This window comes from Cyrtonyx montezumae, unplaced genomic scaffold (genome assembly GCF_038088225.1).
Source record: "Cyrtonyx montezumae isolate F1298 unplaced genomic scaffold, pur_monq_1.0 scaffold_2, whole genome shotgun sequence".
NCBI classification, from domain to species: Eukaryota; Metazoa; Chordata; class Aves; order Galliformes; family Odontophoridae; genus Cyrtonyx; species Cyrtonyx montezumae.
The window spans coordinates 67,388,350-67,406,011 of record NW_027071936.1 but is presented as its reverse complement, the minus strand read 5'-3'; the positions used below and the strand labels follow the sequence as shown (position 1 = coordinate 67,406,011).

The following is a 17,662-nucleotide window of genomic DNA, read 5'->3' as shown; positions in this document are numbered from 1 at the left end:
TTTAACAGAAATGCCTCTCAGAGGTTTCCCTTTCTGTTCCATTGAGCTTTACCTTAGAAAACTCAATGCTCTTCAAAGACATTCTTGGCAAATCAGAGCACTTCCGCCACTATCACTTGTTATTCTTGAGATACCACCACTTCTGGACACCACCACGCAGCCCTGCGGGGCAGCTGGGGTGTGTTCCTAACACTGCTGGGACCCTTCTGAGCCCCAACACCAGGAAATGGAGGAAACCTTCAGCAAAAGCCTTCCCATGCAGTGATGGTGGTGGTCGGGGTCCTGCAGCCAGCCTGCGTTCTGCACCACTCAAGGTGAACATCCCGTAACAAAATCAGCCCAGATCTTACAGCTCCGTATAGAACCAAAGACATATATGTTAAAACAACATTAAAATAAACGTAACATGCTCCCGACAACTGGGAAAAGGTAAAAGTCTCAGGAAAGGCTGAAGCATTCAGTGCTTCAGTCCCTGGGAGAGCCATGAGCTAAGTCCTCCTGGAAATACAAAGGAGAAGGTGACTGGGGACAACGAGCATGGATCCTAAGTTATGCTGGCAATGACTGAGTTCTACAGTGGCATAATAGTATTTATGGACGGGGTAAAGCCATTTGCTATGACTTCAGCAAGGCTTTTGATGTGCTCCCCCATGATATTCTTGTATCCCAGTTAGGAGGGCCCAATATGGGTGAGAGGTAAGCTGGATGGCCGACTACTGGGTTGGTGGTCAGGTTCAGAGGGCCACATCTGGAGTTTGGACCCTACAAGGGAGCTGGTAACAAGTGGAGAAGCCCAGCAGGGTCCATCCTGAGACCTGCATTAGATTGGATTTGATCATCCAGTTCTAAACCTGCTTAATTTCTCCATCAGTGATTCAGAGCAGGCAACAGAGCACGTTCCCATCCGCTCTACAATCAAAGCCAAACTGGGGAGCAGAAGTCAACACCGTGAGGAGCAGGGCCACTATCTGAAGAAGTCTCAATGTGAGATGAAATTCAGTGAGGATAAATGCCAAGCTCCATGCCTGCGAGGAAGAAGCCCTCCCCAGGCACCAAGGGACCTGGGGAGCAGCTCTGGGGTGAGCACCAAGAGTTGGCAGGTGGAGCTGAGCAACCTCTCTGGACAGGACCTCCTGATTTTCCCTCTATATCCCATATAGGAATCCATCCTCCACGACCCCACAGAATGCTGAGCAGACGCAACACACTTCCCATGGCAAGGACGTAACGGAGTCAGCCTCTCTCTTTAGCCCCTACGACTGCAAAGGGATTGAAAATGAACTCAGTGTACACTACAGATGCATTTTCAGCAAACGAAGGCAGAGCTCTGCAAAGCCCTGGGAAAGCACAGCTGCTGTAACCTCAGGTGACAAGCAGTCTGCATCTGGGCTATTGTAGTAAACGTATGGGTTTTTTTTTCCCCTCCTCCTAACATGTCTGTTTTCCAAGCTGAATATTTTAAGAATCAAGGCTGCCTGTGATCATATCTAGCCGGCTTAGAATGAACACTGATTTCTTCGCTGCTTCTTTGATCGAAGCCAAGTGGTTTTCTCATGGGTAATAAGGTCACAGGGTTAAAAGAGCAATATGACAATTACAAAAGTTAAATCTATTGCCACTACAGACAGACACACTACCCAGGGTCCATTAGCACGTAGTACAGAATGGTTATCACAGGTCACTGACACCAGTTCACTCTAATGGCTTTTCCTGTGTCCTTATCAATGCGGTGCACAAAGTGTCTCACCCTCAGCCTTTCCCTATGATCTCAGTGCTGTGTTTATAGCTATCTAACTCCACCAGGCACCAGTGGGTCAGCCAAGTCAGCAGACAGTGAGATACGCCAGGACAGAGCGATGGGACAATCTGCAAAGTGTCTGAGATGAACAAGATGTTACCAGAGACTTCGAGAAGGAAATTTTTTCCACTCAACCCCCCCCCAGAAAAAAAAAAAAAGAGTTTAAACTGTTTAACTTCCCAAGGACACAGAGGGAAAAACTTTACAACCCTGATCTCCAAAACAGAAGTAAGCCACAGACTTTCCGTGGTACGGTTCGTATTTCAGTATCAAATAAAAGAAACAACTCCAGTGTTACAGAGAGAGAGAAAAAAGAAAAAAAAAAGCAGTTTTCATCTGGAAGAGAGGGTTGGGGAGTGCTTATTATTTGAGCTGTGGTTCCTAGAGGGACTTTCTCACCCCTTAAAGAAGAATTTGAGCTGTTCTGCACCCTTAGCAAAAGGACAAATGCTTTGGTGTGCACAAGAGGCTGTGCTGGGGCAGAGGTTTGGGAAGGTTCTGGGGTCAGAACACAGCAACCCCCTGTAGCCAGGAGCAAACACTAGCCCTGCTTTCTCTTCCTGAGGCTCTGCACAGCAAAGAGAACATCGTACCCATCCCTAAAACAGGCAAGCCAGAATCATAGAATGGCCTGGGTTGAAAAGGACCTCAAAAATCATCTCATTTCAACCCCCCTGCCATGGGAAGGGTTGCCAACCTCTAGAGCAGGATGCCCAGAGCCACATCCAGCCTGGCCTTGAATGCCTCCAGGGATGGGGCATCCACAGCCTCTCTGGGCAGGAGAACTTACCAAGTGAATGCAGCCGAAGCACGCTGCGTGTATTTTACTAGAGGAACCTCACGTAGCTTTTACACTGAATATTTTTCATAGATCTGCTTTGCTTTTTAATTTGCTTTACGTTTTCTTACCTCTCCTCATGTACTTCGTGCATCAAAGCGACTCAGGGTCGGAGGGGCTTTGGGTAGAAGCAATATAGCTGATAAAAATGTCAGTGGTGAGATACGACAAATTTATAGTAAATACCTGTCAACTGCTATTTATCTAAATTATCCAGCTCTGGGATTCTCCAGAAATACTCCATCAGCTGCGAGGCAGCTCCATTCTTACGCCCCTATTTCCATCAGAATCTGCTCCCTTTTTTTCTGTTGTTGTCGGTGGGGTTTTTTTGGACACTTGTTCTTTACCCTAAAATGACCCCTTTGTAGCTTGGATCAAAGAGCTGGGAGCGTCAATACCAGTGTCTTCACCAACATGTGAAGAACCTCAAAGTAATTGGTTACCAATTAGCATAAACCTTTACAAGAGAAAAACACCTCAGTGAGACGAACCCTGAGCGCTACCAGGCAGCAGCACGGGCTGAAGGAGCAGCTCCAGTGACCTAAATCACTTTCATCTGCCCCAGAGACAACTCCTTGGGAGTCCCCGCGTGCAAATTATTCTCTCTTTCTCACCTTTCTTTTCTTTCTGCTTTAATTCCTTTCTGCTCTCCGTTCGCTCTCTGCTTTCTGACTTGCTACAGCTTATGGGGAACATGAAACAAAAACTGCTTTTCATTTCATGTTATGTAAAGCAAAGCAATTCCATGTCTTGGCCTTGAAATACAAGGCTCCCAACAGCTGTTCAGATGCTCCAGCAGATAAACCATCTGGCCCAAACCTCACCTTTCCTAATTTATCTTGGATATCGATCAAAGCAACCTGAGCATTACACAGACTTTCGTCAAAGACAACATAAAAGATAAAAACGTCAATGGCAAAATCACTGCATTGAAATCTCCTTGTTTCTTCTTTATATAATAACATTACCATTTTTCAACAAACTTCTCTACTAACACAAAGAGAAGATGTACCTGATACCAACAGCCCAGCAGCCTCACCGCCCTTCTGATGAATGTCCTCAAATAGCTCATTGCTGCTCTACCGAAACCAAAGGGGTTTCTGGCGTTCAACCCCAGCTAAAAGCAAAGCCAACCTTGCCCGAGGAGCCCAGGACGTTCACCCTGACCTTCTGCCTCCCCATTAATCCTTCATACGGTGCTCCTGGCTTCTGAAGGACCACCATACCCATAGTCTGATTTCTGGGTGGTCCTTCACAGAGCCAGGAGTTGGACTCCATGAACCTTATGGGTCTCTTCCAACCTGGGACATCCTACGATCCCATGATCCTTATGGGTCTCTTCCAACCTGGGACATCCTACAATCCCACGACCCTTATGGGTCTCTTCCAACCTGGGACATCCTACAATCCCACGACCCTTATGGGTCTCTTCCAACCTGGGACATCCTACGATCCCATGATCCTTATGGGTCTCTTCCAACCTGGGACATCCTACGATCCCATGATCCTTATGGGTCTCTTCCAACCTGGGACATCCTACAATCCCACGACCCTTATGGGCCTCTTCCAACTTGAGACATCCTACGATTCCATGATCCTTATGGTTTTCTCCTAACTCAGAATATTCTATGATCCTACAGTCCCAGTTTGCAGCTTTTTCCAGCTGTTTTTGTTTTTTTATTTTGTTTTGTTTTACTCTTCCTAATAAAAGGACAGTGTACGTTTCCAAATACTACCAGGATGCCCACTGAAATGTAGAGTAGCTTAACGGTCAGTGACTCATACCAACTTGAAACTTCACCTGTAAAGCCTTATTTCATGCAATTCAAAGTACTTTTGTCACATGAGGAAACCACAGTCTGGGTGAGAACCTGTTGTTTAGGGACAAAACCCACAAGACTTACTCAGGGTCAAGAAATCAAAGGGCTAACTGCAATCATTACACAAAACTGAACGAAGCAACCAAGGCTTATCCAGCAAACACAAAGCACACACGCACACTCCTGCAATGTTTTGTTCCACCACTCCAAGGATTCAAAGCCTCCCCTACACCCATGTGTTCCTCCAGGACAGCGTCGCCGGGGCCATTTCCCACACGACACGGGATCGCCGATGAATGGCCCCATAAAGCATCCCACCGGGGCCCGTCCTGCCACGCCAAGGCCCAGCTCTCCATTAACCACTGCCTGACCCTTGTTCACTTTCTTTCCCCCTCCTCTGCCCTTCCTGAGAAAGTTCAGCGCTTCCTGGAAAAGTCTCGCTGCCGTTTGATATTGTACTTCGCCTTGGTTGCTGAAGGAAGGATTTACAGGTGCCTGGCCCCGTCTGTAAGACCATGACCGAAGGCTGACCTCGCCTTACAATATGTGAACTCCTGCCCTGCTGATAAGGCTGGCAGATATGAGTAGGATTTTTCAAATAATCCTTTGGGAATTTATAAGCAGCACAGCCATAAAACCGAGGTGACTGGAAGGTCGATTTCACTAAAAATAATAAATATCTCAATGTTTATTCAACGTGGGCCTTTTTAACTGCAGGCCAAGCATTTAGATAACGCTATTGTAAATGACAAATATTAGGATTTTTTGGTAACTATTACATTATGATCCTTCCGTCTGACACTGATGTGGTCGTTGCCCTCGCTGGATCTTTGGCATTGTTCGGCTCGAGTTGGGCCTAGAAAGCCAGCTCAGGTTTTGAGCACGGGTCAGAAAAAGGGCAACTTTCTTTTTGGGAGGCTTTCCTAGGGGTGCTCACCTCATCCCGCTCCTATCTCACCAGAACACCTTCTTCAGAGCTTTGCCCTCCTCTCATTACTACAGCTTTTGTTTGAAATTGGAGGGGGAGAAGGACTGAAGGATCTCAGCACAGGAAAAGATGACCCAACCCAGATCTGCTGCAGAGCTCTGTCCATGATGCCTGTCTTTCCCTCACACGCTTTGCAGTGCTGCAACAACCAAGGCGACAAGTAAAGCAACAAGACAGAGAAACAGCAAAACCCCAGTGACACCCTGAGCCCCAAGCCTACAGCAATGCACAAGTGTGAAACCTTCCTAATGTACAAAACTGCTACATCCAACAACGAGGATTCCTCATCCTTCCCATAACAGCATTATGCATAATTACACAGGCATATACCCTTGCATTAAACAAAACCAAAAAAACCCAACCTGTAAGCTACACAAATAGGATTCCTAAGGCTGTTTTCATTACACATAGACTTCACTGAAGTTTCTCCAAATAAAGTGACACTTTGAAATGCACAAAGCATTTCAGCCCGGTTGTAATCTTCAATTAGCACACTCCCTGCACCGGGCTTCCAGATCCAGCTCTGAGTGGGAGCCTTTGTCCAAGATAAACAGAGTAACACATTTTGGGTAGGTTAACTTTTTCATTCCACTACAAAATCAGGGCCGTGGAGCCAAATTACATAATTATTAACAGATGAGAGCACACAAAAAAAAAGGATTTTATAGAAATGTTTTTTATGACAATTCTTTTCCCTTCACAAATTCGTTTGTGTGTCTTGCTGGAGAGCCTGTCTTTCAGAAGTGCCTCTAAAACAATTCTCTCTCAGGCCTGGCTCTGCTGAGGAAGGGGAAGAAAGCTGCTAACAGAGCTGTGCTTTCATGTGCTGCCTGGCTTCCCACTGCCCAGCTGCAGGAGAGAGCCTCAGAGAGCTCAGCAGAAGAGGTTACCAACATTAAGGAACAGATGCAAATAACACAGGTTTGGGAGTTGGGAGATTTGTATGCTGCAAGGCTCACACGTTGCTGAAGGGATGCTGGAAATTAAAAGTCGACGTGTAAGCTACAAAGATCACCTTATCATAGAATGGTTTGGCCAGCAACCAAACGCAAGCACAGAGCACCTCCAGTCCAGCCATGTTTTCCAGGGCATGTGAAGGAGAAAAAGCCCAACTAGATAGGACATGGTGACACTGGGGTTTGACGAGCCTAACTCTAGCAGACTTCTCTAAAGCACGACAAATAAGATCTCTAAAACCATTATTCTTCTCAACTTCTCAATTAGCACTGAATAACGAAGTCACTGAGGTCAGAGCAGAGCTCTTTCAGGATAACTCTATGCCCAAGGTACAAGCACTGGGCCTGTTACAAGCCCAAGCATTGCAGCAGTGGGAGAAAACCTCCCTTCCCATTTCAGCAGGATCCCAGCAGCAGGGCTCACTCACCAGCACGGAGTAGATGTGCAGGCAGCGGTACACAGGCGAGAAGTCCACCAGCTCCTGGGCCCCGGGCACCTGGAAGAGAGCAGGAGGTCAGCACAAGGTGCAAGTCAACCTCAGCCCACTGTGATCAGTGCAGCTTGTGCTGAGAGGCACGCTGAGATTTCAGGGCTGCAACAACCACAGTACAGACACCAGACTGCGTATCTGCACGTACAGTTCTAAATGTCACTCCAACTACAGAACCATCACTGAGTACTACTTCTGCTCCATTTGTGCTCCCTCTGAAATCACATTCACCTTTTATCCCCACTGTTAGCCCGCTCAGCAGAGACTTCATTTTGACCATGAGCTTGAACGTACGTTCAAGCATCCTTGGCACCTATGCAAGACAACAACGATTCTTTCTATATCTCCAGTTTGACTGCTTTAAAAGCACGAATTCTTCTCTTTCTTTTTTAAAGAATAAGCCACACAGACTCCAGCACCTTTCAACAACAGCAGTGAGCCTCTCGCAGGGACAAGGAAGCGCAATTTGGAAGGGTGGGACAGAAGGAGAGAGGGCAAGAGGAAGATCAGAGAGGAAATTTGCATACAAGAAGCTTCTGTCCTTTGGATATGTTGAAGCCAACACAGCATTAAGCTTTTTGGCCAAGGCATAAAGCTAAAGCAACCCTCCTTCTCCCCCAAAATCCAGAGAGGAAGGGAGTGTTCTGTTGACATGCGGTGGAAAAAAATGGGAGAAAGATGAAAGGGACCAATGGACAGGCCTGGGAAACATGTTTATTTTTAATTATGCTTAAGAAGCATTTTGCTAAAAAGGAGGTAGGACGGAGCAGGGAGAAGTCTGTAGCTGGATGAGGGCATGCCAATCTCCACCAGCACTGCCCAAAGCGCTTGGGGCGAGCGGTCCTCATGTGCACCGATGGCTTTGGGCAGGGGAATGCAGAATGGGAAAGAAAAAGTTGGGGATTTTGTTAGAAGACTTCTGGTTGAGGAATCCTCAAGTGCAAAACCATGGGAGATAGCTATAAGGAGGGAGAGGAACGCCAGAACACACCGGGCCCAGCCGTCCCCAGCGACCACCACCAGCATCAGGAGCTGCATGGGATGGACCCGAGAGCTCCCTGTGCTCTTCGAAGGGAGAGGAGATCTGTCATCTCCTCCCACCACCATCACAGCAGGAGATGTTTTCCTACGAAGCTGAATTCAGGATCAAACGGTTTTGCTCCTCTCGGATTTGGGGCATTAGCTGAACACGGCCCACGGAGAAATATTTTCGATAAAGATTTGTGAAATCAGGCTATTGCCAAAAGTGGAGCTTACTCCTCCAGAGGAATTCTTTCAAAGCAGACTGCAACATTTTCACAGTCTCTGATCTTCTCTAAAAACTTTTAAGCCCACACACATGCTCACAAAATAAAAAAAAAAAAAAAGAAAGAGAAAAAATGCTGGACGTTCCTGCAGAGTTAATATCTCAGACATTAATAGTTTTACTATGGCTAATCCAGTTAGAAAGCTCCCAGATACAGGTGTGTGCAAAACCTGGAATACACCCATGAAAAAAGGAGCACCCAAGCGATCAAACCCTGAGCTGAGACCCTCTGGAGTTTAAATCTAGGAAGTTTGAAGGGGCGCCTAGTCCACATCCAGCCCCACAATGTCAGTGTCACAGGAGTGACTACAATCCCCACTGGAACCCCCTTTGGCCTCTCTGGGCATCCACTGCAGGGCAGTGGGATCGGATGGAAGATTTTTTTAGTGTTTTACGTGTCTATGACCAATGCAGGGCTCTGCACACACAGAACATGTAGAACTCTGCCTTCTAACACATCAGGAAAGCACGTTTACAGCTTTCCAAACAGGAACCCAATTTTCCCAGCTGGAAACTCATGCAACTTTCCCCCATACCCCAACATGAAGGAAAGATGGGCATCCTTTGGTCTGAGCACATCTTCTCCAGCACCTATTGGAGTTTCTTCCCCAAAGCTGCATTGCCAGCGTTCAAAAACACAAATAAACCTTTGCAATAAGAACTAGAAGCCTCCTCAGCAGAACCGATTACTCCCCCGACATCTCCACTTCTGCCTGATCTTTTTTTTTCCCCCTTTTAGTTGGTAGAACAAAGGGTTTATTCATTTTGTCCAGAACTCTCCCGTTCTGCAGACCTCGTTCCCCGAGCCCGCGTCCGGCACGCTCACGGTACAGAGCTGTCAGCTTCTGCAAACAGCCCAACCCCTGCTTTCTGCAGGAGCACTTTCAGTTGAGTTAAATGCTGACTGTAGGAAATTTAACCCATTAAAGCCAAGTTTTCAGTGTAAATGCTCATCTGCAGTTGACATGGTCACATGCCTGTCCCAGAGGTGGCTTGGTGGTTGCCCCATTCCTATAGGCACGGTTGGACATGGCTCTGAGCACCTGACAGAGTTGTAGATGTCCCTGTTCACTGCAGGGGAGTTGGTCCAGATGGCCTTTAAGGGTTATTTCCAACTCAAACTGATTCTACAATGATTCTATGATGCCTCTGATAAAGGATGTTCCGGCCTGGCTTCATACAAATCTGAGATGCAATGGCTTGATTTTCTGATCCTCACTACTTCCTGATGTAAAGACACCACATGAGCACAGATACATCTGCCCCACTTTCATTAAGAAAAATCCATGTTGGAACGACAGGACTTAAAAGCCAGAAACAACGGTTTATGAACAGTCCCATGAGCCCACTGACCCAAGAACGTGGGCTCAGTGGTGCAGATGATCACGTGCACACACAGTACAGCAGCCACAAGTCCAGCCCATGACATTTAGCACCCTGGCTCTCTTCACATGATACAGACAGTTTTTACAATCGTAGAATCATTAAGATTGGAAAAGACCTCTAAGCTCACCAAGCCCAACCCATCCCCACTGACCACCTCCCTCAGTGCCACATCTCCACAGTTCTTAACACCTCCAGGTGACCCCAGCACCCCCTGGGCATCCTGTGCCAACTCCTGACCAACATTCAGGACGTGTTCACTTTACAAAATAAGCCTCTACTGCTGAAAGAAGCATTGGCTCTGTAGGCCTTCAACAATCCTCACCTTATCTCACCAGGTTCAAGCAGCTTGGGAGCTGTGTGCTGGCTTTCTTTTCTCATGCTGAATGCAATTACAGAGCCAAATGTGTTGTATTTTAGATTCCCTACACCTTGTGTGGTCTCAGTGCCCTTTGCCTGCCACAGTGCTGCAGCCTCTCCTTAGTAGAAGGATAAAGCACTCACAATGGTCAGGAGGGTGCTCAGAGCACTGCAGCACTGGACGTGGCTGCACTGTTCTACAGACTGATCTTGCTCTGGCTGACATTGGAGACAGCAGGCAGACAGCTTTGTCTGGAAACAGAAAGTTTCCTCTCTGCATCCAAGATGTTTTTTTTTTTTGTGTGTGTGTGTGTGTGTACGGAATTACTGGTGGGAGCAAACAAAAGGTGGAGGCTGATGGCACCCAACAAAGCCATTTATCAGGGAAAGCCAAGAGAGGCTCTCTGTGGCCCCAATTTTAGCTCCCAAAACTGCCATCAATCTCTTATGTTCACCTAGAGGATTACAACTTACTCCTCCAGCCAGGTCAACCCGAAGGAACGCCAGAAGTATGAGGAGTTCTGGCTACACCTCACACCTGCTGATGTCCTCAGTGCCAAACTCCCTCTCCAAACAGAAAACTGTCTGGAATTGGTTCATTTGTTCTTCTGTGAGAGATGAGGAGCTGTTATTCCTTCCTTACAATCTCCCCTCTCCCACAGAGGAGCACCAGGAGGTCCATTTCCACCCGACTACGTCACAAACGCCTGGCCAGACTTCTGGGGAACAAGAAGAAACGAGGCAGAACGCAGGCAAGCTTTGTGCTGATGTATTCAACAGGATGGCAAAAGAAAAGTCACTGGAAACGAGAAGAATCTGGATGAGCTTTGTAGTAAAAAGCATCCAGAACACTACAAAGGGAGCACACACAGAGCGGGCCGTGGAGCTGCTCAGTATGAAATGCTGATCTTCCTCCTGCCACTTGACATTCATAAAAACTGAACTCAAGTCATCTCCCAGCTCGTTTTACAGCTGCACCCGTGGTCTTGCTCTCATTATAGTGGGAGCTTCCACCACAGTGAGGCATCTGTCTGGACCATGATGTCTCCAGAGTGCAGAACTGGGGAACCACGCCTCATCCTGGTCCTCTTGGATGTAGCTGGCACAGCTCCCCAGTGCTGCCCAAGAGAGAAAAGGATCTGCGTAACAATTCATGCAACTGTAGAAGCAAAATGCTTCTGCTCTTCTGTTCCTTTCAAAGCTTTTCCTGTTAATTCTGCTGCCTGGATATGGAGGGGGAGGTGAGGGACTGTGAGATCTCTGGAGCAGTCCATCCAGCCTTGATAGATAACTCTGCATCACAGACTGCTGAAAGGGCTCAGGAATTACCCAGAGATTAAGACTATATTTATCCCCTTTTTTCTTTCCAGATTCAGCCAGGGAGAAGGATCAGAGGTCTCAGAAGGTCTCTCCTGCCAAGCACTAAATCAGAACCACCTCTGAGGATCATTTCGTTCTCAGCTCTGAGTAGGACTGAGTGCAGGAACTCTGTTCCTCCTTCCCAGATTCACCCACCACCTCCAACAAACAAACCTGCAGCTACTGGCTGGGTTCCTCAGCTAGGAGAGGTCAAGTAAGCAAAGCTGTGGTCTTTGGATGCTTCAGGATCATTTCTTCCCTTGCCCACTGACTTCATTCTACACAGGGCTCCTTCTCTTCCTCCAGGTTTTCTTGTTCACGTTTTCTTGAGACATATAACCCCCAGTGAGGGGCAGAGCTGGGATGAAGTGAATTACCGACCCACCCAGCAGCACTGCCCTCCCTGTTTCTCACTGTGCTCTTACTGAGTAGGCTGGGAGGGGACACAGCTATGACAGCAAACCCAAACCAAAGTGACATTGCGTACGTCACACTCAGCAACAAAATATTGGGGGAAATTTGTTTGTGGGTTGTTTGTTTGGTTTTTTTTCCCCCAGAAAATATCCATTGCTTGGAGACCAGCTGGGCATCCATCTGTTGCTGGGATGCAGGCAGTGATGCCTTTACACCAACAGCAAGGTTTCTTTTGTTCCCTTTGCTTATTAAGCTGTTTATACAATTGGCCCATGAGTTCTCTCACTCTTGTCCCTTAGACCAACTCCTCCATTCTGCTGGAGGAGAGAAGGGGGAGTGAGTGAGCAGCTGAGGGGGTTCTCAGCTATCACACATGTACCGACCCTTTAGGTTTAGCAACTCTTATTACCAGATGAGACACTCATTTGTATTAAAAAAAAGAAAAAGAAATGGGAAAAGAAGACAGTGGAGGTGGGTAGAGAAAATGATGGTGGAGGGGGGAAAGAAGACGGTGGCAGAGAGGGGAAAAGAAGTTGATGGTAGATGGGAAAGAAGAATTAAAAAATAGAAGGAAAAAAGAGGAAAAGGAGAAAAGAAACAAACAGAAGAAAACAAAAATAAATTTAAAAAAGCGCAGAGAAACAAAATAAATAAATGAGAAAACTAACAACCGAAGAAAAACCCATAAAATAAATCAAAATAGCTCTTTCCAAAGAAAAGAAGCCCCGGAAGGCCAGGAGTCTGGGGAAGCATTGCAGTGGGACCAGCCCGCCCCGTTTCATCACCACGGACAGCGGCCGCTGCCGGGCAGCTCTGGGCAGAGCTCACAGCGCTGGGAATGGGGAGATGCTCCACATCTGGGGAGATGCTCCACATCTGGGGAGATGCTCCACATCTGGGGGATTTCTCAGATTGTGCTGCACAAACCATGGTATTCACTTCCCCCCTCCTTGGTATTTACACCTTCTAGTGGAACGTGCGGGACCTCAGTGCCTGTTAGGAAGTGGTGATCTTGGATGGAAAGAACCCAACAGAACCAATGTGGGGAAAGGCAGCCCTGAGCACGGACCTGCAGCACACGTGAGGAACTCCTGTTCCTCGACAGGCTGAGCAGTGGGCACAGATCCTCACGAGGTTCAGCAAAGCCAAGAGCTGGGTCAGAGCAACCTCTGCTATCAGCACAAGTTGGGGGGTGTAAGGATGGAGTAGAGCCCTGCAGAAAAGACATGGGGGTACTGGTGGGTGGGAAGCTGTCAGCAATGTGCACTCAAAGACCAGAGAGCCAACAGTATCCTGGGCTGCAGCCAAAGCAGCGTGGCCAGCACGGTGAGGGAGGTGATCCTGCCCCTCTAGTCTGCACTGAGACCTCACCTGGAGTACTGCACACAGACAGGGAGTCCTCAGCACAGGAGAGACACGGAGCTGTTGGGAGTGTGCCCAGAGGAGGGCCACGAAAATGATCCCAGGGGTGGAATACCTCTCTTACCAGGACAGGCTGAGAGCTGGGGCTGTGCAGCTGGAGAAGAGAGGGCTCCAGGGAGAGCTGAGAGCAGCCTTCAGTATCTAAAGGGGCTTTAAGGAGGAAGGGGACGGATTATACAGCAGGGTCTGTGGGATTGGACAAGGGGAAACCGTTTCAAACTCAAAGAGAGGAGATTCAGACTGGAAATAAGGAAAAAGGTTTTTATGCTAAGGGCAGCGAGGCACTGTCAGATGGGACCCAGACTGGTGGTGGATGCCACTTGGAGACACCCAAGGCTAGGGTGAACGGGGCTCTGAGCACCTGATGGAGCTGTGGGTGTCCCTGTTCACTGAAGGCAGTGGGACAGATGGCTTTTAAAGGTCCTTTCCAACTCAAACCATTCTACGATTCTACGAGCTATGAGAAATCACTGCGTTGAAGTAACGGCCAGCAACAGAAACACACCAGGAACAACTGCACCTACAAAAATTCTGTCCTAATGAAACTCCTCCCAGCATAAAGCACACATCTGCCACAGGACTCACTGCACAGAAGAGGCTAAATACCTCGCGTGCTGTGCAGCAATTTGTCTGCTTTGAAAGGCCACAGAGCTGGCAGACTGAAGGCAGGTGCTGCCCTGATCTCCTACCACACTAAGCGTCTCTGCTGAGCCTGCTAACAAGGACACAAGTGCAAAGTGACTCAGTTCAAAAAGGCTCCACCATCTGCTCTGTGTCTTTACGGCATGTTGCATAGGAGCTCGAAATGCTGAGCGAGGTGCGAGCGCCGAGACTCAGCTAATCACCCCAAGCTGCCCAGTGCCCTGAGGTTGATGGCATCCAGTTACCTCTTCGTCCTCCTCCTCATCTTCAACATCCAGGATACCCGAATCCTGCTCAGACATGGGGCTAGTGTTCTTTACCTCCAAATCTGAGCCTGCTTCTTTCTTGGACCTCTTCCCCCCGCTTATCCTGGGGTGCTGCGATACAATATTGTCCAGGTTTCTTTGCTGCTGTGCCTAGGAAAAAACAAACAAACAAACAAACAGGTTTTGAGCTTTATGATAGCATCCTCAGATGTATTTTTTCAGCCAAAAGATGCGATCGGTCATGAAATACAACAAATGAGACAAAAGAAAACACACGCTTAATGGAACTTCGAAATGTTATGTTTTTCCAAACCCAGATATTCCAAAGAAACAGAAGATTCGTTTCAAAACCATTCCAGGGATTATGCAACAATACAAAGAATATTCTGACTCTTCACAAATCAAAACGCCAAACCCATCGCACTGCCATATTGATCTATTTACAGCACAGACGCAGAAATATTAGCCCATAGGCCATGTGGTGACTGTCACAGGCTAAATTAAAGGACCTACTTAACCGTTGGATTTGTTCCTCTTTTCAACCCATGTCAGCACAAAACATTCCACATCTGGACCCCAGAGGTTCCTGAAAGCATTTTTGTGGTACCCCAGGAGATCTTAATTGCGGCGTTGCTGATTTGCAGAACGATCTGTGCAAGGTATTCAACCAGGATGCTTGGCCTGGGAGAAGGCCACAGCTCGTGGAGCAAAGCACACGGCCTCACTGCAGCCCCCTCAGGTCCCTTTGCAGCAGAGAGCAGTGTGTGTGTTGCTGCAGCTTTCTTGGCTTCCTCGCTGTGACCATCCACAACTTCCAACAGGAAAAACCATTCAGCCCCAGTTGCCCAAGAGTTGAAAACGAGCTTCAAGTTGGAGTGCAAGGAGGGGGAATGGCACAGATGCTGCCTGGTACCAAGTCCTGTCCCAAACACAGGACAGGGGTTCCACACACATGGATGTGTTTAAAACCCATTTGGATGTGGTGCTCAGGGACACGATTTAGCTGAGGGTTGTTAAGAGTGAGGGCAGTATGGTTATGCCATGGTTGGACTCGATGATCTCTAAGGTCTTTTCCAAACTGAGTGATTCTTTGATTCTATCCCTGCAAAACCCACTGGGTTCCACCATGATGCAAGGCAAAGCCCACCTTGCATACATCTTCACTGTAGCTGCCACACGGGGCAAAGATTGTGAAATTAAACATGTAAGTGACAAGGACCATGGATGCAGCAGGGCTGGAGCACCGTGCAACAGCCCAATCTTGACCTCTAGTGGTTGGAAAGCTGTAGGATCACTGCAAGTGCTGTTAGGAAAGCGGCAAGGGATAAGCAAGGGGATTACCAAATGGGCTTCTGAGGAAGATCTCTTAAGGGAGGAGTCTCAACAGTAGGGATTTTTAGCAACAAAGCCACAGGACAAGGTCTGCGTTAGCACTGCTCAAGACAAATTTTGTGAGCAATGTCAATACTTGAAGCAATTGGGAAAAAGTGGCCTTTTTTGCATTAGAAATCTCTAACTTCAGAGGCACCGCTCTATAGAAAGGCATTGCAACACCATATAAAGAGAATTAGGACTTCAAAAAGGGGAGTGAGCGCTTGGTCCTTCTGAAGGCCACACAACAAAGAGGTCCGAGCTCGGCTCCCCTCTCAGATACACCCACTTATGACATAAGTTACTCAACCGAAGAGTACTGAAGTTATAACACTGAATCCACTGTAAATTACAGCAAAAGCGAGCCCAGCGTACTCATTAAATTCGTTCAAATTTATGTAATTTTTTTTCTTTCTTTTCCTCTAAAAAGAGAAGAAAAAAGAATGGGAAAATGCAAAGTTTCACATCAAGTGTTGAGCTTTATACAGATCATTAAAAGGGCGTAGCCAGATCACAGGATGAAAAGTGGTCATGGGAGAAGAACAATCTAAACTAGCAAGGAGAAGGATGCAACCCCTGGCTTCAATCTTCAATGCCCAAGCCACGAGCACGCAACATCCATCATTTTAGGCTGAGCATGGAATTAAGTCTCCTCAGAGGACCCTGCAAATGTCCTTGGGAAGCACAGCATGTGTCCTTGCTGTCCAGTGACTTTCCAAAGCTCTTCCACTACACGAATACAATGTGGTTGGAATGGGACGACCTTTAAGGTCCCTCCCTGGAGGGTGACATTTTCTAGGACAGGCTTTCTCGCTTTTCACTCTTCAGATGAATTCCACCAGTCCACAGACATCATGTGCTGCCATGTGCTCCTCCTCCCACCTTGGAGGTGTTCAAGGAACATTCTGATGTTGTGTTGAGGGACATGGTTCAGTGAGAACTAATGGTGATGGGTGGATGGTTGGACTGGATGATCCCGAAGGTCTTTTCCAACCTTGTGATTCTCTGATTCCCAACCCAAGCCATCCCATGATTCCTTCAGCCACGCTCACAGGAGGAGCACATGGCAGCATGCCATGTCTATGGACTGGTAGAATTCATACCAAGAATGAAAACCAAGAAAGCCTGACCTAGAAAAAGTCACTGCTGTAACTGAAGGAGTACAGCATCCCAGCTGAAGGCCACGTTTTGCATTTTGCATCATTTTAATTCTGTTCGTGAACTGAATGTTTATCAAGAGAAGAATTCTGACCAAAGTCCAAGTTTATGGATACTGAGTGGAAAGCAAAAGTGTGTATCCCACCTTCCAAGGCCTAAAAAACCCCAGAGAGACTCCCAGAGCCCTCAGAGCTTTTCCAGTCCTCCAAAAACAGTATCAGATATGGGAATTAGGACAAGTCCTATGTGAGAAGAGGTCACCCAGCAATTTTCAGTCTAAAGACTGACCTGCTGTCAAGGAACGCCAACGCAGCCCAGCTCCTCCCTGTAGGGCACTGGGTACGACCCCACATCCCACCCCAGGCCTGCAACCCAGGTGTGATGCTGGAGCCACACAGCACACGCGCCAGAAACAACAGTAATTGCTTTTCCATTAACAGTATGGCATTCCCCCCACCCCCACTCTTGGCAGGAAACAATATGGACTGAAGTGACCTATAAGTGAGAAATATCAAATTTTCTTTAACTTCGGCAGGCTTGGGTGAAGTCACCGAGGTTTCAGTTTCACCTTGAGAGAAAGAGAGAGCTGGGGAGAGGCCCAGAGGAAGCAGCTAAAGAGAAAATTGGGCTTAACCACGAGGAGCTCGTGCTCCGACCTTCTCTCGTTCCCTGCACCTCCCAGACCCGCTCCCTCCTGGGCCAGGGTGCAGCAGCACAACTATGCAATATATTTGACATTGCCCATAAAGGATGAAAAACGACCTGCGGAGCAGGAACATTTGGATTTTAATGTTCTGTTTCACATAAAGGCATCTGCAGGGAGCCCAATGAAGAGGCACACTTTAGGAACCACATCAAAGCAGGGGCGACACTCCAGCGTGCCCCCTGAAAACACAGCAACCTGTGGCTGTGGGGGAGGAGAAGGGCCCTCCAGGGACAAAAATAAAACAAAAAAAAATAAAAAAAACCCTTACCTTTTGGTGTGGTTTACATGAAAGCAAGTGCGTTTTTGTATTCTTCGGTAAAATTGCCTCTATTATACAAGACTATCAATCTCTCAGCTCTCTGCTTAACGTGACAATAAAAAGTT

At 47.5% G+C, this 17,662-nt stretch overlaps 2 protein-coding genes across 8 annotated transcripts in view; both read right to left on the bottom strand.

Moving 5' to 3' along the window:
* The window catches only part of SFXN5 (sideroflexin 5), a 377,058-nt gene that overhangs the window by 157,072 nt on the left and 202,324 nt on the right, over nt 1–17,662 (bottom strand). The window lies entirely within an intron of this gene.
* EXOC6B (exocyst complex component 6B) overlaps nt 1–17,662 on the bottom strand; it is a 234,929-nt gene that overhangs the window by 123,550 nt on the left and 93,717 nt on the right. For all 7 annotated transcript variants that reach the window (XM_065736004.1, XM_065736005.1, XM_065736007.1 and 4 more), the window contains 2 exons: nt 14,023–14,193; nt 6,829–6,897 (listed from right to left, as the gene is read on the bottom strand). In XM_065736004.1, coding sequence (XP_065592076.1) covers nt 6,829–6,897; nt 14,023–14,193 — 240 coding nt within the window. The remainder of the gene's footprint in view (nt 1–6,828; nt 6,898–14,022; nt 14,194–17,662) is intronic.